A 19,839-nucleotide genomic window follows, 5' to 3' on the forward strand; every position below is an offset into this window, starting at 1 on the left:
AAAAAAGGCATGAAGAGCCTGTAATGCCAAAAGGACCGCCCTCATCTCTAGAACATTTATGTGCAAACTAGTCTCGACAGGGGACCACAGGCCTTGGACTGTCCTACCCAAACAATGCCCCCCGCCAAGTTGGGAGGCATCCGTGGTCACTGTGGCTTGGACATGGGCTGGAACAAAAGGTCGTCCCTCCAAGATTTCTGGACAGCATATCCACCACAGAAAAGACGACCGACAAACTCGACTGAGGTGTACTGGACACAATAACAGAAGTTCCAACAGGGACCATTGTACCGCTAGTGTCCACTGTAGTACTCGCATATGTAACTGGGCGCATGGAAGAAGCGTTATGGTCGCTGCCAGTGAACCTCAAGCCCTCATCACTGATTCTGTCGAGAGAAGATAATAACGGTAGATCAGGGAGACATGCACCCTCAGGCTTTGTGCTCTCTCTATGGTCGGAAGATTTTGCACTGTAGTGTGTCTATCCTTGCCCCAATGTAGTCTATCACCTGGCCAGGATTTAGAAGTGATTTGGATGCATTGATTGTAATCCCCAATTGTAGAGCAAGCTTTAAGAAATAATCCCTGGTTTGAGAACGTAGATGCCTGGTGGGAGCTGTGAGGAGCCAATCGTCCAGGTGCGGATACACCTGAATTCCCTGAAGCGTCAGTTGAACCGCTACTACTGCCATCACTTTGGTGAACACTCTGGGGGCTGTGGTGAGACCAAACGGTACGGCTCAAAATTGGTAATGATTGACAACTAGCTGGAAGCGGAGGAACCTCCTGGAGCTTCTGTGCATCTTTATGCGATAGTAGGCATCCTGGAGGTCTAACGAGCACATCCAGTCGCCCACCTGCAGGTACGGCATGATGGACTGTAGTGTGACCATCCTGAAATTTTCTTTGGCAACTGACAGGTTCAGGGTAGATAGGTCCAGAATGGGCCTTAAGTCCCACATTTTCTTTGGGACCAAAAAGAACCTGGAGTAGATGCCTGATCCGGACTGATATGAGGTGTTGGGTTCGATGGCTCGTTTTTCTAGCAGCTTGGAGATTTCCCATGCTGCTGCCTCCCTTTGCGTGGGTGGTACATCCGGGAGGTGTTTGGGAGGTTTGGGAGGAACCACAAAGGGGATAGAGTATCCTCTGCATATGATCTGAAGTACCCAGCGGTCTGATGTTACGGACTCAGATGCTGCCAGGTGCAATGACAATCGTCCCCCAACTGCCTCCATTATAGAGCAGTCAGGAAATCCCTCGGGGTTGCTGTCCGGTCCTGTCTGAGAAAGGTTCTCGAGACCCAAAATTCCTTGGACCCCCTCTGCTTCTGGGCCAGTGTCTATCCTGTCCCCCTCTGCCTCTGGGAGAAGAAGATCCCTGAGTGTCTTGGGAATACTGCAACTTCTGGAACCACATCTTCTTTTGCCCTCTCTAATTTCGGGAAAAGGATCTTTGAGGATTCGAAAAGCGGATTCCGATGGCAGACCATGTCTTCTTGTCCTTCTCACTCTGGACTAAAGTGTCTTTGACGGTCTTATCAAAAAGAGTAGAGCTGTCATAAGGGGCATTGTCAAAAGATGCCTTTAAAGGTTCCGAAAACTGACATATTCTGAGCCAGGCGTTGCGCCTCATGGACACGCCGGACCCAGCAGCCCTAGCCGCTCCTTTAGTAACATGGGAGAGGAGTTGCATGGACATGTTGAAGACTGCTTTTAAAGTGGCCATCCTCATCGAGAATGTGTGCCTGTCCTCCTGCGACATGGACTTAGGAGGAGACAAAGCCATTTCCTTGACCAGGTTGCTCTGGAGTCTCGTGACGTGGGCCAGGTAGTTCAGCACTCTGATAGAAAAGGTTGCTGATGCATAAATCCACTTCCCTAAGTGGTCCATCATTCGTGACTCTTGGTTAGGAGGTTGAACTAAGGAACTCTCTTGGGCTAGTTCCTTTTTTGTGGCTGCTGCTAACACCATAGCATGTACGGGGGAGGCCTTGCTCCACGCCGGTCTATCTGATGGCGGACTTAAGATCTTATCCGGACGTTAAGGAATTGTTTCCATGGTGTCTGGCTCCTTCCAGGCCTGTGAGGTGACCAGGTCCACCAGGGGATCTGCGGGAGGGGACACCAAGGAAGTAGATGGGCCCATGGCGAAAGCCACCAGGAACACGGATTCGTCAGAAGAATGTTTGCGGGTGGACCAACCTCCCTGCTGGCGTAGGATTTCCATGATGAGACATCCTTGGGAGGTGACCTGGGGAAACCTTCCCCATCATCCAAATCCATGTCCTCGGTGAGGGACTCGTGGGAGTCCAAGTGCCTCCTCTTACAAGTATGCTTGCGAGGCACGTCTCCGGTGGGGTGTCTCTGGGGGAACTCACAAGCCACTTGTTCCTCAGGGGGAACCGTCTGGGGCTCCTCGTGCATGGGCTGTCCCTCTGGTAAAATGATATGATGCGTAGACAGAGCCGAGGGGGTTGGGCGTTATCCAAGGAAATAGTCAAGGGTCTCGATCCAGTGGAGAGAACCCTTTATACCACGCCAAACGCAGAGGGAGAACGAACCTCCTGGGGTACCAATAAGGAAGCTGCTCTCCCGGGCCCGAAGTAGATGGAGCTCCGAGGGAGGGAACTTGGCCCGACAACACCAGAGCCGAAGAAAAAAGTTCCACTCCCTTGGATCCGACACCCAAGCTCCGCTCTGAGAGCCACTTGGATCCAAACTGGTCAGATCCGACATGCTTCAGGTGGCTGCCAGCGTCGAGGTGACAGGTGGTACCGTCGGCGCTGACCCCCTGACTAAGGCCATCCTCCGATCAGAGTACTCCGAACCTGGAGGATGGATCGGAGAAGGAGAAATTGGTGTGAAAAAAAGGAAGATAGCTCCCCCCTCCAAAGGGAGAGGGGGCCGGCAAGACCCCCATCTGGATCTGGGTACGAATGAACCTCCTCATCATTTTATCCATATCAACTTCTGATAAGCTATGCGTGGATCTCGACGAGGCCACGGACTCCGACCTGGCAGGTCGAGGAACTGAGGCACTAGATGGAGGACGCGTCTCCTCCGGCTCTGGGGAAAATCTTGGGAGATCAGAGCTGAGGGGAGTCACGGATCCTAGCCTGACTTTTGGCGGGAGTAGAAGGAAGGTCCGGAGACCTCTTGCATTTCTCTGGTTTGGAAGAGTGCTTGTCGGATTTGTGCTCTCTCTCCTTCTCTCTGCCCCTTTTCCACTCCACTTCCACAGGCTTAGAAACGGGAGGCTGAGTCCCAGCCTGGGAGGAAGGAGAAGCAAGGGCAAAAGAGAAAGGAGAGGCGGCCACAGCAGCTGCTGTGACCGAAAGCAATGGCCAAGGCAGCCGCCTCAGAAGTGGGTAGAAGGCCTTTTAGGGCCAGCTTAGCCTTCCTGTCCTTTATAGCGCGCAAGTTAAAACCCACGCAGACAGTACAATCAGTACTCAAGTGGGCAACGCCCAAGCTCATCATCAGAGTGTGGCCATCTGCAGGAGACAACAGGTCTGATGAAGTTGAGTGTAAGAATACTTGACAAAAGTGCTAACCATAAACGTTTAAGAATTACTGTTGCCTGCCTATTTTTTGCTGTTTTTCAGTAGTTTGTTTGCAGTTTGACTCTACGCTGATTCCTGTGAAGCTCAGTCCTTGGCTTCCTATGTTTTGCCATCTACTTTTTAGAGCCACAGGTCAGTAGGCTGTAATTAACTGAGTTTGCAGTTGATTACAAACTGAGTACAGCTGACAATTTCCTCATGATCTCTCCGATTCCCCAAATAATGTCTTGACAAAAACTAATGCCTGGGTGCCAATCATGACCCACCCTAGAGTGCAAGAAATGCATTATGGTCATCTTTTGAAAATGCAATACTCTCATTTCATATAAATAGCACCACTTCAAAACTGACTGACCGCTAAAGACATGATTACTTTTGTAGACAATGAGATCTCTTTTGATCACTACGTTTCAGCTGTGATTAGGAATTTTGATCACTATGCTTCGGCTGTGATTAGGAAAGTCTTCTACATAGCCAAGCTTATTGGTGTGAAACTTCTAGATTCAGAGATGCTATCATTCCACTTTACTCTTCCCTTATTACACTCATTACCGAGTATAACTCCTCTTTTTGCAATTACTTCATTAAACATGCAGGCCAATGTGAAAAGTCACAGAAATATCTAATCAATACAGTTACTGGTTTATGTAACCTAAGCTATCTTGAAGGACTAAAAGCAAAAATATATATCTCTATATATTCTGTTTTATACAGACTTCTGTGGGGGAAGTTCATGCTTAGGCTTTTGGGGCATTAACACCCCCACAGTTTTTCACTGCCTCCACCCTTATTGAGCTATCAGTGTAACCAATACCAACTCTATAAACAAACTTCCACCACCATATTATCAACTCCTGCTGATGCGACAGGTACCTAAACCCAACCCATCATCTTCTTCATGAAAAGGCTCAGTTTATAAATCACAGTTCCCTTGAAGCATCTCTTTGGCATAGCTGGATAAAGCCCTTACTTCGCTTCAGATAACCAGTGCTCAGTTAACAGCATGGGTACTGAAGGGGCCTCAGGGGGACAATGGGAGTACGCAGATGATGTCAGCTGGCGTATCCTGGGGTATGGGAGGTGTCCAAAACCCACCACGATAAGCTGCTAAAAAGGGTGGCTGTGCATGTGTGCAGAACCTCCAGAGGGCAGTGAGTGCATGGCTGGCAAGGCTAATGTAAGGGGGTGGGAGTTAGGGCTAAGGCCGGTCCAACAGACCCAGCAAATGAGGAGAAGAGCTTGTGGCAGCTGATGGTTAGCTGTGGGAGATGTAAAAAGCACTTTTCTTGTTTCTTTCAAAACCAGACATGATGACTGAATGGGACAGCATGCATTCATAACTTCGATATACTGTAGTAGTTTACTATCTAGTGAGAATCAGCTAACTCATCTATTGGGTGACACAGCTAAGCTTCTAAAAGATGACCAATCAGGATGCATGTAGTATAAACCTATGAACCTAAGATCAAAGGTACTGCTATTTTGTGAAATGCACTGCATGTTGCTTCAAAGCCAGCTGAAGCATGGTATTTCTGCCACAATAAAATGACTACAACAGAAGCAAGACTAGTTTTTTTTCACACATTCTACTTGCCACCGTCATCAGATAGCTATACACTTTGTAGTTTTTCACTTTAAAGGTGTCCTGTCCCTCTGAAGCTGTTCTGTATTCTACCAATCTAATTGAAACCTTAAAGGTATCCTGTCCTTCTGACGCTGTTCTGCTTATTTAACTGAAACCTCCGAATGGAAAAATGAAAGTCAGTGACCCATTCAAATCCCCTAACAACTTATAAGATAATTTCCATAGAAACTAAAATGCTGGGAAGAATGAGTCCTGGCAATGGTAATTAAGATTATAATTCCTGCATGGTGCAGCTGTAACTATGAGTTAGGACTGCTACCCGAAGGAGTTCAAATGGAAGACAGAAAAAAGGAGTGGGGCTGAAAGGATAAAGCCACAAAGGAAAGAAGACCTAACTTCTGTGCAAAATAAATCCTTGCTAATGAAATAACAATTAAAAAATAAAATAAAAAAAAGATAAGTGGATCGCTCTGCCACTCTACAATACCTTTACATGAACTGTGAGTAGAGCAGGTGCTTTCAACATGGGCAGCACCAATAAGTGCTCCTAAGGATTTCACAGGAAATCCTGTTTACAGACAAGGTATATGCAGTCTGATGCCTGAGGTATATGCAAGTCTGGAAACACATGATGATGGACAGTTTTAACACCAATTCTTACTTTAACTAATTGACTGCAGTCAGGAAATGCTCAACCAGTGACAGACATGGGAAAATGCAAAGCTAGACTTTATGCTTCCTGTCTTAATACCATTTATGGACTGTTCCTGACTTTATACCAGTAACTGTACCTAGTAATCTGACATTTTGCTTTTAACCCTTTACTTTAAATCTTTTCTACAGAAAATAGGTCTAAATGTACACAATAAAATGATTTCTGAATCTGTAACTGGTATACTTCCAGGAACTGTTTCCACGTTTCTATTATGCAAGTTAGCTTCAAGTTACTGTACAACAATTGGTTTTATCCCATTATTTTCCAAAGTGTAAAACATTACCACTTAGTGTGAATGTCATTATTACAAAAAAAGATGAATTAATTTACTACAGACACAAATGTTAACAAACATGCCTAGATGGCAATATGACAATACAATTTTAAATGAAGTCCATATTTAAAAAATAAAATGCAGGTCCACACACTTAGATGAATATTTAGTCCCTGCATATATATTTTTTTGACTGGATGAAGAAACACTATGTAATAAACTATTATAGAAGCACTATACCTCCGGATTTTCACTAAGGTAGATTCTTTTGGAAATGTTGTTGATTGTAGTAATCCACTGGAAAAAAAGATGAAAACTGTCAGAGTTAACACTTACACTGCATGCTACTAAAATGTAAAAATGTGTTTGTCTGTAAAGCTGAATATATTCATATAGAAACACCAATAAATTAAAACTATATTTATTTATTGCTTACATTTGATTATTGGGAAAGTCCGACTGGACAATAAAACCCCTTTTCAGTGGAGGTACATGGAGAAAAACTTCAATGACATAAAATAGCAGAAATATATACATAAGATACAGTGGATATAAAAAGTGTGCACACCCCTGTTAAAATGCCAAGTTTTTGCGGTATAAAAAAATGAGACCAGAATAAATCATTTCAAAACTTTTCCCACCTTTAATGTGACCTAGAACCTGTACAATTCAATTGAAAAACAAATCCGTTAGGGGAAAAATGTGCTGAAAATTAAAAGTGACTAGTACCTGCTCTGAAGAGGAGAAAGCTTCTGTATGATTCCTGTATGGGAATGTGTAGGTAGGCATATTTTAAATCCAGTGAGACCATAAAGGTCTGTGGGGCTATCATGGGCAAGAGTTTTTGAAGAGTCAACACTTTGAATTTTGGAACCAGAAGGAAGTGATTGAGGGTGGACAGGTCTAAGATAGGATGCCAAGAGCCTTCTATTCTGGGAACCAGAAACAGCCTGGAGTATAATCCTATTTCCTTCTGATGATCTGGAACTTGTTCCACTGATCCCTGAGAGCACAAAATCTGGATTTGAGAGAGGGCCTGTGTTTTTTGATTTAGAGGAATATCCAGGTAGCCTGGGTATTTTAAACACTCTTTGAAAGTGAGTTTGTAACCATTTGAAATAATGCTTAGAACCCACTTGTCTGAAATTATGAGGGACCAATTTTGCTTAGAAAGAGACAGCCTTCCTCCTAGGGGGGAGGGGCAAGGAGAGTGGGGTGGGTGAGTCATTGTTGCTCTCTGGCAGATGCCTGTGGCCTAGAACTCCCTTGCCTGGAAGTTTCTGAGGTCATCTTTTTCCCTCTTACTCCTAGGCTGCTCAACACTGAATGACCAGAGGATGCCATCGGATGCTGAGGAGTAGATTCAAGACTAAAGAATCTAGCTAAGATCTCGGCCCTACGTCTGATTATCCAAGAATTAAAATAGGCAAAAAAACGGCATATAGGGACATTGTGCTCCAGACCTAAACAGGTAACATAAAGCAAATGGAAGTCTCTGTGTGGGATCTGCTTACCACAGCAGAAACAGTTCTTTACCTTATCTAACATGAGTTAAAGCAAGAGAAAAGAGTTCTCCAATGGAGTACTTATCTTTCTGACAACTTCTCTCAGATGCAGACTGACCAACCCACTGAAACGCTGCTTTGGGCTCTACAGGGAAGAAAAGACTGCCATCATTACATCTGCCCAAGTGCACTGACGTCTGTTAGGATGTCCTCCAGCCTAAGGAGGAGGGGAATTTTTTTCTCATAGTCAGGCTGGCCAAGGGCTTTCATTGCAGGAAATCCCACAAGTCAGGACTACAACAGTGAAACAGGAAGAAAATCCATGACTTCCTGCCCCAGAAGGGAGTCACGGCACTGATCCTGTGGCATTCCCTCTGAATTTTCAGAAGTACCCTGGATATCAGTGGAAAGGGTGGAATAGGATACAGGAACACTCCTGCCCAAGAAAAAGAAAAAGGAAGGTATTCCAGGTCTTCTTCCATAAAGTCCCGGAGCAGAATCTTGCCGGGTGATTTTTTTTTAGAGTGGAAGGAAATAGGTCTACTTGAGGAACTCCCCAAAGATGGATCAAATCTTAGAAGTCCCCTTGATCTAGTTTCCATTTGTGGGGTTCTGCCCTTGTCCTGCTCATCTTGTGCTGTGAAAATGTATCCCAAGCTTACATGGCTGGTCTGCAAAGTGGGGGGGGGTACAATGTGGTTCCCCCTTGCTTGTTGCTGTACCACATGACTGTGGAATTGTCTGTATCAAATTGAAGAGGTCCCAGGAACTAAACATGATTCAGAGAGGTGAGTGCCTTGACAAGGGCAAGTCTTATATACTGATGTGCTTGCTCTTGTCCTTGCTGTCCAACACACCTTGCACCTTTACCTCTCTTGAAACTGTTCCCCAAGAAAAGGTTGATGTGTCTGTGATGACTGACTGCTTTGAAATAGGGAGGGAGAAAGGAAGACTTGGATTTAAGGACATCTGATGTCTCCATCAAGTGATTTATTTTTTGACAAACCCCAGCACAGGTGTTTGAAAAGGCAAATGATGTTTGTGCTGGGAACAGAGAGACTTCAGATACCAATATATCTTTCATGTGGAGTCTTACCAGGGAGAATCATTGACGCCATGAGGTCCAAAAGCCTGAGATATTCCCTCACAGTCAAAGTGGAAAACCTTAGAAACAGAGCTAGATATAGATCTATTTCTTCCTGTGGAAGAAAAACTCTTTGAACTCAGCTGTCTAGCCAGCACCTCAGGAACATAATCCTGTGTGAATGCATTAAAAAAGACTGAATGTTCTCTTGGAATCCCAATTTGTTTAAGAGATCTCTGACCCAAGTGAGAGATTCCTGACACTTTGAAATAAGACTCTGCAAAGATAAAAAAGTCACATAAATATAGAAAAATGTGGATACTGTAGACTGCAATGAGCTATAACTGGAGCTAGACACTTTGTGAACACTCTTGGTGCAGTGGATATTCCAAATAGTAAGGCAGAGAACTCATAATGTGATCCAGGCACACAAAACTTTAAATAAATGCCTGAAGTCTGGATGAATACGGATGGGATGATGAGCATATTTTAAATCTAATATTACCAGGAAAAGTACAATTGTGTACACTTACCATAAATGTAGATGTTCGAGTGTATTCACTGTTGCAGTCATTACATTTGGGTATTCTGCTGGTAGGTTGCCCTCAGTCAGCCTGAATAACAAAGTCTTGGGTCCTGCGTCAGTTGCTGTCTCCTCTTCCATGACGTCAGGTCGTCAGGGGTATAAAACATGCAGCCAATGCCATTTGAATCAGTTTTTCTTACCCCAGATGTCAGGTGCCCCCCAAATGGGGATCAAAAATTATATATATATATATATATATATATATATATATATATATATATATATATATATATATATATATCTATATATACATATATACACATGTAATTTAGAACACAAAAAATTTACCTTCAACTAAAAGCAAATACACCAAAAAGGCTTTTCAGCATAGTAAAAGAAAGAAGAGGTACAATAAGAGAGAAAAAGGGGGCTGGCGGGTGGGTAACCTGGACTGCAACAGTGAATACACTCGAACATCTACATTTATGGTAAGTGTACACAACTGTACTATGTTCTTCGTGTTTCACTGTTGCAGTCATTATATTTGGGTAGAATCCCAAAGCTATGGAAGGGAGGATGGAATTATACAGCATTAGGAGCAGCTATAAGGCCCTGCAAGACAGCAGTGGCAAAGCCTGCCCTGGATTTAGAAAAGAGAGGTAAATGGTAATGTTTGGTGAACGTATGAACTGAGATCCAGGTAGCAGCTTCTAGAATGTCTCTGGTAGGAACCCCTCTGAGAAAAGCTGCAGAGGTAGATGCAGCCCTGGTGGAATGGGATCTGATCCCCTTGGGGACAGGTTTACCATGGTGCATGTAGCAGAAACAAATACAATGGCTTATCCATTTTTAAATAGTCTGCTTTGAAATAGCCTTCCCCTCTGCCCCTGCAGCAAAGGCCACCAGTAGTTGCTCAGACATTCTTAGAGATTTTGTCCTGTTTAAGTAGACTCTTAGTTGTCTGTGTACATCCAATGAATGCAGAATTCGCTCCCCCTTGTTCTGCAGATTTGGGAAAAAAGTTGGCAGATGAATGGTCTGATTAAGAGCCACACTGGATACCACCTTAGGCATAAAGGATGGATTGGTCCTGAGGGCCACCCTGTCCAGATAAAAGATAATGAAAGGTTCCACTGCCATGAGAGCCTGTAGTTCTGAAATCCTTCTAGCTGAAGTGACTGCTAACAGAAAAGCTGTCTTCCAAGAAAGAAATTTTATATCCACAGTAGCAGCTGGTTCAAAAGGAGGAGGTAGGGTGAGTTTTTCCAGCACAAAACTGAGGTCCCATGCAGGAGTTGGTGCTCTCCTGGGAGGTCTCAAATTGTTGGCCCCTCTGAGGTACTGCTTTAGCAGGGGATGAGAAAAAAAGAGAGGAGGTTCTGTGTTGTAATGAGCCGAGATGGCAGAGGCATGGATTTTTATAGAAGAAAAAGATAGGCCTTTCTGAAGCATCTCAGTTAAATATTGCAGAATCTAGGAATATTGGGCATTGCTGTGTTTATTCCTTGTGCTTCGTTCCAGGCACAGAATCTTTTCCAATTATCAGCATAAGATTTTCTAGTACTAGGCCTTCTAGCCTCCAAAAGGACATCCATCACAAATTTACTGAGAGATGTGACTGGTGAAATTAGTTGATTACCCATGCTGCAAGATTCAGAATTTGGAGCTGAGTGTGCAGAATTTGATAGTTCTGCTGAGACAATAGATGAGGTGTCTGAGGCAGGTACCACAGAGGAAGGTATGACATATTCCGTAGAAATGGGTACCAGTGTTGGCGAGGCCAGTCTGGAGCAATCAGAATCATTTTTGTTTTTTCTTGTTTGACTTTTAGTAAAACCTTGGAGAGCAGGGGCAGAGGGGGAAAGGCAAAGACTGACAGGTTTTTCCAGCTGAAGGATAGAGCATCCACTTTCCAAGCTTTTTTGTGATGAATTCTTGTGCAGAATTTGTCCAACTGATATTTGTGGGGACAGGCAAAAAGATCTATGTCTGGGCTCCCCCATTTTCGTGTCAACATGCTGAAGATTTGTGGATCCAGTTTCCATTTGTGTGGGTCCACATAAGGTTTCTGCTTAGTTTGTCTGCCAGAGTATTTTGCTTTCATGGCAGGAACTGAGCTTGCAGATGTATTTGGTAAGTCAAGGCTGTGTTCCACAAGGCCATGGCTAGTCTGCAAAGAGGGTAGGAGTGGGTACCCCCCTGCTTGTTTATGTACCACATAACTGTGGTGTTGTTCATCTTTATCAGTAGTTGTCCTGGTTGAAGGAAGTCCTTGAATGCTGTCAGAGCATTCTGCACAGCTTAGCATTTCTTTCTGGTTGATGTGTAGGTGCATTTGATTTGGGCTCCATTCGCCCTGAATGCATCTCCCTGCCAGATGGGCCCCCCAAGCATAGTCTGATGCGTCTGATGTGTCTGTAGTCAGGGTTTGGGTGGCAGGGGGTAGAATGAATGACAGTCCCTTGTTTTGTTGGCAGGCCTCTGCCCACCATAGGAACTCCTGTTGCAGGCAAGGAATGAGAGGAATCATTGTTTCCAGGCTGCGACAATGTTGACTCCATAAGCTTTTTAGGTACCATTGAAGTTTCCTCATATGCAGTCTTGCATATGGAATTAGTAGACTGCAGGAAGCCATGAACCCCAAAGCCTGCAGAATTTGTCTTGCAGATAGCTGGGTTTTTGTGGCCACTTGTTTGAAGTATGTTATCAATTGAATGTGTTTGCCTGGCGTGAGGTAAGCCATCTGGGCAGGTGTATTTAAGCTTGCACCCAGGAATGTAATTATTTGAGAGGGTACAAGTTGTGATTTATTTTTGTTTATGGTGTACCCTAGGCATGTTAGAAGCCTTTTTACAAATGCCAGATGTTGTAGAAGTGTCCTTGTTTTCTGCCGGAATTAGACAATCATCCAGATAAGGACACATTTGAATATTTATTCATCTGCAAAATGCAATTACTGGTGCCAGGCACTTTGTGAAGACCCTGGGTGCAGTAGATAAGCCAAAGGGCAGTGCAGAGAACTGGTATTGCAAATAGCCTGCTTTGAAGCGGAGGTATCTTCTGCAAGATTCCCTGACTGGGATATGCAGGTAAGCCTCTTTTATGTCTAGAGTTACCAACCAAGCATCCTTGCCTAGCATAGGCAGTAACTGCTGTAGAGTCATCATCTTGAATTTTGGAATCCAGGAAGGTACTTAGAATGGATAACTCCAGAATTGGACGCCATGATTTGTCTTTTCTGGGTACCAGGAAAAGTCTTGAATTAAAACCTTGCCTTTTTCCTTTTCTGGTACTGGTTGAATAGCCCCCATATCCATGAGGGACATGACTTGTTTCTGGGCCTCTGCCTACTGATTTGGATGCAGATCTGGCCATCCGTTTGGAATTGGCAACGTGTGGAAATGAAATCTGTATCCCTGGGATACTATACTTAAGACCCACTTGTCCTGGGTAATTAGATGCCAATTTTGAGCATGAAGTGCTAGTTTTCCCCCCAAAGGGGCTGCCAAAAGATAAGTGCTTGAAAATGGCAGAGGAAAGTCATTGAGACTGTTTACCGTGGGGGGGGGGTGCTTTGCTACTTCCAGATTTGGAGGTGGAGACACCCCATTGTTTTGTTCTGTAAGTTTCTGGTGACTGAAACCTGGAGCCTTTGGAGTGTCTGGGTTTGACCTGAGTGGCTCTGTTAGGTCCTGGAAATGACCAATTCTTAGTGGGCCAGTGCCTACTGAACCTGGATGGCTGCTCTTGTAAGAAATCTTTTACAGTTTGCATAGATTTAGCTTTGTCTTCCATCTTTTTCAAAACTTCTTCTGCCTTATTACCAAACAGACTGTCCTGTTGTAAAGGAGCATCCAACAATTTAGCTTTAACATGATCAGGCAAATTTTGCTCATTGAGCCAAGCATGCCTTCTTATCACAGATCCAGTTACGGCGGCCCTGCAAGGAATCAAAACCACATTGCAAAGTATGCTTTCCAACTTGTTCAGCTGAATGCAATAAATCCTGTAACTCTATTTTCCACACATTCAGAAATCAACATAATTTTCTATTTAAGCAAGCCTATGACATGCTGTTGATATTTAAGCATAGGTTAATAGGTAGGTACTAGGCTATTGGCCCTAGGGCCTATATAAGCCTAGCCAAAAAAGTTCCCTGGCTTTCGCCACCCAAGAAAATTATTTTCCTGTGCCCCTGTCAAGCAGAATCACAGAAGTGATCCCCGGGGTGAATTTCCTATTACCCATCCAATCATCAAGACTTTTCTTGAAGAGTGCTAATGAGGAGCTCTGTTTGACATAGATAGATAGTCTGTTCCAGAGTATGGGAAGTCTCTAGGACAGGAATCTATTCCTCCAGTATGTTCTGTTTATTGTGGTGACAAGGTTTATGTCCTAGAGCGTGTAGCTCGGAGGGATTGGGAGATTTCTTTAAGTGGAGCATGTCCAACAGCTCTGGGTTTGACATAGCTTTGTATGTTAGGCAGAGATCGCCTCTGAGTAGGCGATATGCGACAGAGTAAAGCTGGAGTTTTTTGAGATGGTCTGCGTAAGGCATCTGCTTGAGGCCAGTAATCCTCTTTGTGAGGTATTTTTGCAGCCTTTCCAGTTGTAGATGTCTTGTGAGGTACATACCAAAAGGGGCGTTGTACTCTATAATGGGTCTAATGAGTGATGAGTAGAGGGGAACAATGACCTCTTTTTTTTTGCATGAGAAACCTTTTGTGATGAGGTGTGCCATGTAGAAGGATTTCCTGACCACTGTGGTGATGTGATTATCAAAGGAGAGACTACTGTCCATCTGTGTCCCAAGGTCTCTTATCACACTTTCGGTGTTAAGTAGACTACCGCCTATGTGGTAGTTCACGGGTACAGAGTTTTTACCAAAGGGGATGACAATGCACTTTTTGGCATTGAGCTTGAGACCATGTCTTTGACACCAGGCATCTGTCTCAGTGAGGCCCTTTTGTAGGATGTCCACATCATTAGGAGTTTCGATCATGGCTCCTAGTTTGCAGTCATCTGCATATGAAATTGACAGTTTAAAGCCCCGATTGCCAGGGTTGCAGACGTATAAACCTTCTTATCCCCATCTATCCAGCGCCCTGGAGTCTCTATCAGAAGGGGTAGGATTTTTAGCAGTAGAAGCCTTAACACCCTTGGGACCCTGAAAAAATGTTTCAGGGTCCGCAGTAGGGTTTCTGAAAAGAAACTTGTGGGAGTCGGGAACCCTGTAATATCTGCCTGGCTTACTAGGAGCCGGAGGCAGGGAATCAGGAGCCATGCTGGATTCTGAGAAAACATCATCAACAATGTCTAAAACAGGAGGTATAGCCAAAGGCTTATGCTGAGGAAGAAGAAGAAAATCCCTAAGCCTCTTTTTGGATTCTGAAAAATCCTGACTCGCAAAGTTTTTCCAAAAGAAAAATCCTCAGGAGGAGAAGCAGAAAGGATGGATTCTTGTGCATCAGAGTCCTCATAAGGCGGAATAGAAAATTCCTGATCAGAAGAAATGGACACCTGATCTGAAGATTCATAATCAATGCTTTGCCTAGGCCTCTTAGCAGGAGGGGGATGGGAACCTCTGATCATGGTAATTAAACCCTCAGCCATTTTTACAATTTGTTTTTTAGGCTTAGGGGCCTAAACACATGGCTCATGTGTCATTTTTTTAGAGACAGAAGTTGGTTTTGGCCTTGTTTTTGATGATGGCGTCGGTTTAGTATACAAATCCTTAGGCCTGAAAACACCCTCAGAAGCCGGTGTCTGCTCAGCAACTCTGGACCCATCCAAGGGAGAGACATCCGCAGGTTCAATACTTGAAGAATCTCGCAGCATACTGGACTCCGAATGGGTCTCGGCAGAGCCCTACGAATCAAAAGTAGTGGGCATCAGGGGCTGCGAAAGCGCCTCACTGAGTACCAGCGAACCGGCGACTGGCTTAGGAGAAGCTTCGTCGTCGGTGTTGGACCTCGACGGTCTGTCTCTGTCTTTTTCTTTGCGTTTTTTGTGAATTCCGGTAGTCGGATTGCTAACCGACGACATTTCAGGATAGTTAAATGTTGAGCCAAAGTATTTAGAAGCAAAAATATACCGACACTTAATAGTGCATTGGTTAAATTTAGCACAAAACCGACAGCAAGGCACGTTGTGGTCAGGGCCTAGGGAAGGAATACAGTACAAATGAAAATCCTTATGAGGTATTTGCTTCCCACAAGTAATACAATTAACTTTTACTGACATCGGTAAGGAGCAGGAAAAAGTTTCCCCAGCGGGGTACTTAGCTTTAGGTTGAAGACTTTGGTTCCGAAACTCAAAAACGAAAATTTCAGGAGTTGGACGACTGGCACTTGTGAACTGCTTCTGCTTCAGGCATCGCGTGGCAAGAAAGACTGATTAAAATGGTGTTGGCTGCATGTTTTATACCCCTGACGACCTGATGTCATGGAAGAGGAGACAGCAACCGATGTAGGACCCAAGACTTTGTTACTCAGGCCGACTGAGGGCAACCTGCCAGCAGATTACTCAAATGTAATGACTGCAACAGTGAAACATGAAGAACATCTTGAAGGAGAAAGAAGTAGTAACAGGCTGCGAGGTGACATCATTTTAAATATGGGCACTATCACAAATAGGTTTAGGAAAGAAAGATCCAGAGCTGGCCTCCAAACATATTCTTTCTCTAGCACTTAAGAACATTCTTGAATTAAAAAACCTTCCTCACCTGGGAAGGAGGAACTGGTTGTATCACTCCTTGGGACAGCATGGGATGAACTATGAAAACAAAAGAGTCGGATCTGGAGGATGAGGACTGACCACGGCAAAAGGAGGAATTTCCTCCCACTGCCACCTGTAACCTTGATGATCTTCAGAAACCATTTGACTGAAACTACTTGCTGCCAAAGAGAAAAGTGGAGATTCAAATTTTCTGGAAGGGAAATTTGACTGCAAGGATGGGAGGGTAGGGTCATTCAAGGTCCCTTAAACAGTCATTTTGGCTACTTGGTCTGTCCTTGATTTTAGGAGAATCCAGAATTATTTTTGGTAACTCCCTTCACATTTCTTCTTAAATATCTGTTTACCTGCATTTTGTTGCAACTGTTTATAGCTTTTGCCAAAACTGGATGAGGAGTTAGAGAATCTCTTAGAAAATGAGGACTGAAATTTTTTTAGAGATTACCTGTATCAACTTACATCTTTCATCACACTTTTTATCACCTTTTAAGCAGAGGGTCCACAAACTAAATCTGTGTCAAAAAGAGCATTTAACATCTCATTCTTAATATCATCTGGGAGGCTCTGAGAACACAGTCAGGCATACCTCAAAAAGAATCCCAAAGTCTGGTTCCGGCATCGGCTGCTCAGCCATGCTCCCTGACGTCAGAGCGCCAGGAGTACAAAGCTGACAGCCGACGCCATGTTCTCCAGTTTTTCTTGCCCCAGATGTCAGGTGTTCCAAAATGAATAAGATCCCATACCCTTTGCAAATACGCCTCAAAAGAAGGGTGAAGAAGAGAGCCACACAAAAGAAAAAATAAGAGGGGACAGGAGGAGGTAGCAGACTGCAACAGTGAAGACACTCGAACATCTACATTTATGGTATGTGTACACAACTGTACTATGTTCATCGTGTTTCACTGTTGCAGTCATGACTGTAGGGTTGAATCCCAAAGCAAAATAAAAGGGAGGTGGTCATAAAGTAGAGGGGGCGGCTAAAAGGCCCTGCAAGACAGCAGAAGCAAAGCCTGCCCTAGACTTAGAGTAGAGAGGGAGATTGTAGTGCTTGGAGAAAGTATGCACTGAACTCCCAAGTAGCAGCTTCCAAAATGTCTTTGGTAGGAACTTCCCTGAGGAAGGCAGCTGAAGTCGCAGCAGCTCTGGTAGAGTGAGTCCTTATACTCCCTGGGATTTGCTTTCCATGGTGTGAATAGCAAAATCTGATTCCATGAGCAATCCATTTAGAAATGGTTTGTTTTGAAATGGCTTTAACTTGGGAACTTGAAGCATAAGAAACAAACAATTGCTCTGATTTCCTAATGTCCTTGGTTCTGTCCAGGTAAAAACGTAGTTGTCTGTGTACATCCAAGGAATGCAAGATCCTTTCCCCCTTATTTTGAGGACTGGGGAAAAAAGTTGGCAAGTGAATAGTTTGATTTAAAGCCACTTTGGAAACCACCTTAGGCATGAAAGTAGGATTAGTCCTCAAAGACACCCTGTCTTGATGAAAAATAATATAAGGTTCCACAGCCATAAGAGCTTGCAACTCCGAAACTCTCCTGGCAGACGTAAGAGCTAACAGGATGGCTGTCTTCCAAGATAAAAACTTGACGTCAGATGTGGCAGCAGGCTCAAAAGGAGGTAAGGTGAGTTTTTCCAAAACATAGTTGAGATCCCAAGCAGGAATGGGAGGAGATCTAGGGGGCCTTAAGTTCTTAGCTCCTCTGAGAAACTGTCTCATGAGCTGATGGGAAAAGATAGGAGGGTCTATATTATAATGAGCAGAAATAGCAGAGGCATGGATCTTTATGGAAGAGAAAGAGAGACCCTTATGTAAGAGGTCTGTCAGGTAACGTAAAATCAGAGGAATGTTAGGAATAAGAGGATCTGAATCCTGAGCTTGCATCCAGGAGCAAAATCTTTTCCATTTTCCTGCATAAGATTTTTTAGTGCTAGGACGTCTGGCTTCTAAAATGACATCCATAACCTGCTTGGGTAGGAGAGTAGGAATCAAAAGCCCTGGATTAACCAGGCCGCCAGGCTGAGAGTTCTGACATGGGAGTGTAGAACCTGACCCTGGTGTTGGGACAGAAGGTTCAGAGTCTGTGGTAATACCCAAGGGGGCTCCAGACAAAGGTTTTTCAGTGTTGGGTACCAAAACTGTCGAGGCCAATTTGGGGCCAGCAAAATTATCATCTTGGGCTTGTCCTGTTTGATCTTTAATAACACCCGTGGAAGAAGAGGTAGAGGTGGGAAGGCATACCCTGAGAGGTTTCTCCAACTGAATGATAGTGCATCCACTTTCCAAGCTAGTTCGTGGAATGTCCTGGTGCAAAAAATCTGTAGTTGATGATTGAGGTGGGATGCAAAGAGGTCTATGTGAGGGCATCCCCAGACTGCTGTAATCATCCTGAATATTTCGGTATCCAGCATCCATTTGTGTGGGTCCGACAGGTTTCTGCTCAGACTGTCTGCCAGGAAGTTTTGCTTCCCTGGTAGAAACTGAGCTTGAAGGTCCAGTTTGCAAGCTAGAGCTGTGTTCCATAGATTCATGGCTAGTCTGCAAAGGGGATAGGAATGAGATCCCCTTGCTTGTTTATGTACCACATAACTGTGGTGTTGTCTGTCCGTATCAGTAGCTGTCCTGGTTGTAGAAGATTCCTGAAAGCCCATAGAGCGTTCTGAATGGCTAACATTTCCTTTAAATTGATATGCAGGTGCTTCTGATCCTTTGTCCAAAGGCCCTGCAGACAGTTGCCCTGAAAATGGGCTCCCCATGCATAATCTGAAGCGTCCGTGGTTAGTATCTGAGTGGCTGGAGGCAGACTGAAAGGTTTTCCTATGTTTAGAGTACATGCCTTGGACCACCAAAGGAATTCCTTTTGAAGACAAGGCAGGACGGTGATCTGTATGTCTAAACTGTGGCAATGCTGAGACCATACACTTTTTAGGTACCACTGCATTTTCCTCATATGTAGTCTTGCATATGGTACGAGAAGGATGCAGGAGGCCATGTAACCCAAAGCCTGCAGGAATTTCCTTGCAGATAGCAGAGTTAAAGTTGCCAAGGTTTTGAAAGTTGAAGCCAGTTGTAATTGTTTTTTGGATGTCAGAAATGCCATCTGGGTTGTTGTGTTTAGAAGAGCACCCAGAAAGGTTATCTGTTGTGAGGGTATCAAATTTGACTTTTTTATGTTGACAGTGAATCCCAGGAACTTGAGAAGATTTTGAACAAGTTCTAGATGCTGGAGTAAGACATCCTTGCTGTCTGCCTGAATAAGACAGTCGTCCAGATAAGGGTAAATTTGAATTCCCTTGAGTCTGCAATAAGCTACTACTGGAGCCAGGCATTTGGTAAAGACCCTGGGCGCAGTAGACAATCCAAAGGGCTGTGCAGAGAATTGATAGTGCCTCGATCCGGCCTTGAACCTGAGGTATTTTCTGCATTCCTGCCTGATGGGAATGTGTAAATATGCCTCCTTTAAATCCAGAGTTACCATCCATGCATTTTTGGTCAGCATTGGAAGTAGCTGCTGCAGAGTAAGCATCTTGAATTTTGGTATTTCGAGAAAAGTGTTCAAGACTGACAGATCCAGAATGGGTCTACATGAATTTTGCTTTCTGGGGACTAGAAAGAGCCTTGAGTAAAAACCTTGTCCCATCTCTGAAAGTGGAACCAGTTCTATGGCTTTCATAGCCAAGAGAGTTTCCACCTGGTTTAAGGCCTCTAACCACTGATGTTTTGGAAGATCCGGCCATCCACTTGGTCTTGGTAGGGTATGAAAATGGAATTTGTAACCTCTTGAAACCACATCCAGAACCCACTTGTCTTGGGTTATATGAGTCCAATTTCGGTGAAAAAGAGAAA

The 19,839-nt window shown here is 44.2% G+C and overlaps 1 protein-coding gene across 2 annotated transcripts in view; it reads right to left on the reverse strand.

Moving 5' to 3' along the window:
• APPL1 (adaptor protein, phosphotyrosine interacting with PH domain and leucine zipper 1) overlaps positions 1–19,839 on the reverse strand; it is a 1,282,591-nt gene that overhangs the window by 322,590 nt on the left and 940,162 nt on the right. For both annotated transcript variants that reach the window (XM_044078766.1, XM_044078765.1), the window contains exon 13: positions 6,380–6,436. In XM_044078766.1, coding sequence (XP_043934701.1) covers positions 6,380–6,436 — 57 coding nt within the window. The remainder of the gene's footprint in view (positions 1–6,379; positions 6,437–19,839) is intronic.

Source organism: Protopterus annectens, chromosome 7.part1 (genome assembly GCF_019279795.1).
Source record: "Protopterus annectens isolate FY-2018-M chromosome 7.part1, PAN1.0, whole genome shotgun sequence".
Classification (NCBI taxonomy): Eukaryota; Metazoa; Chordata; order Ceratodontiformes; family Protopteridae; genus Protopterus; species Protopterus annectens.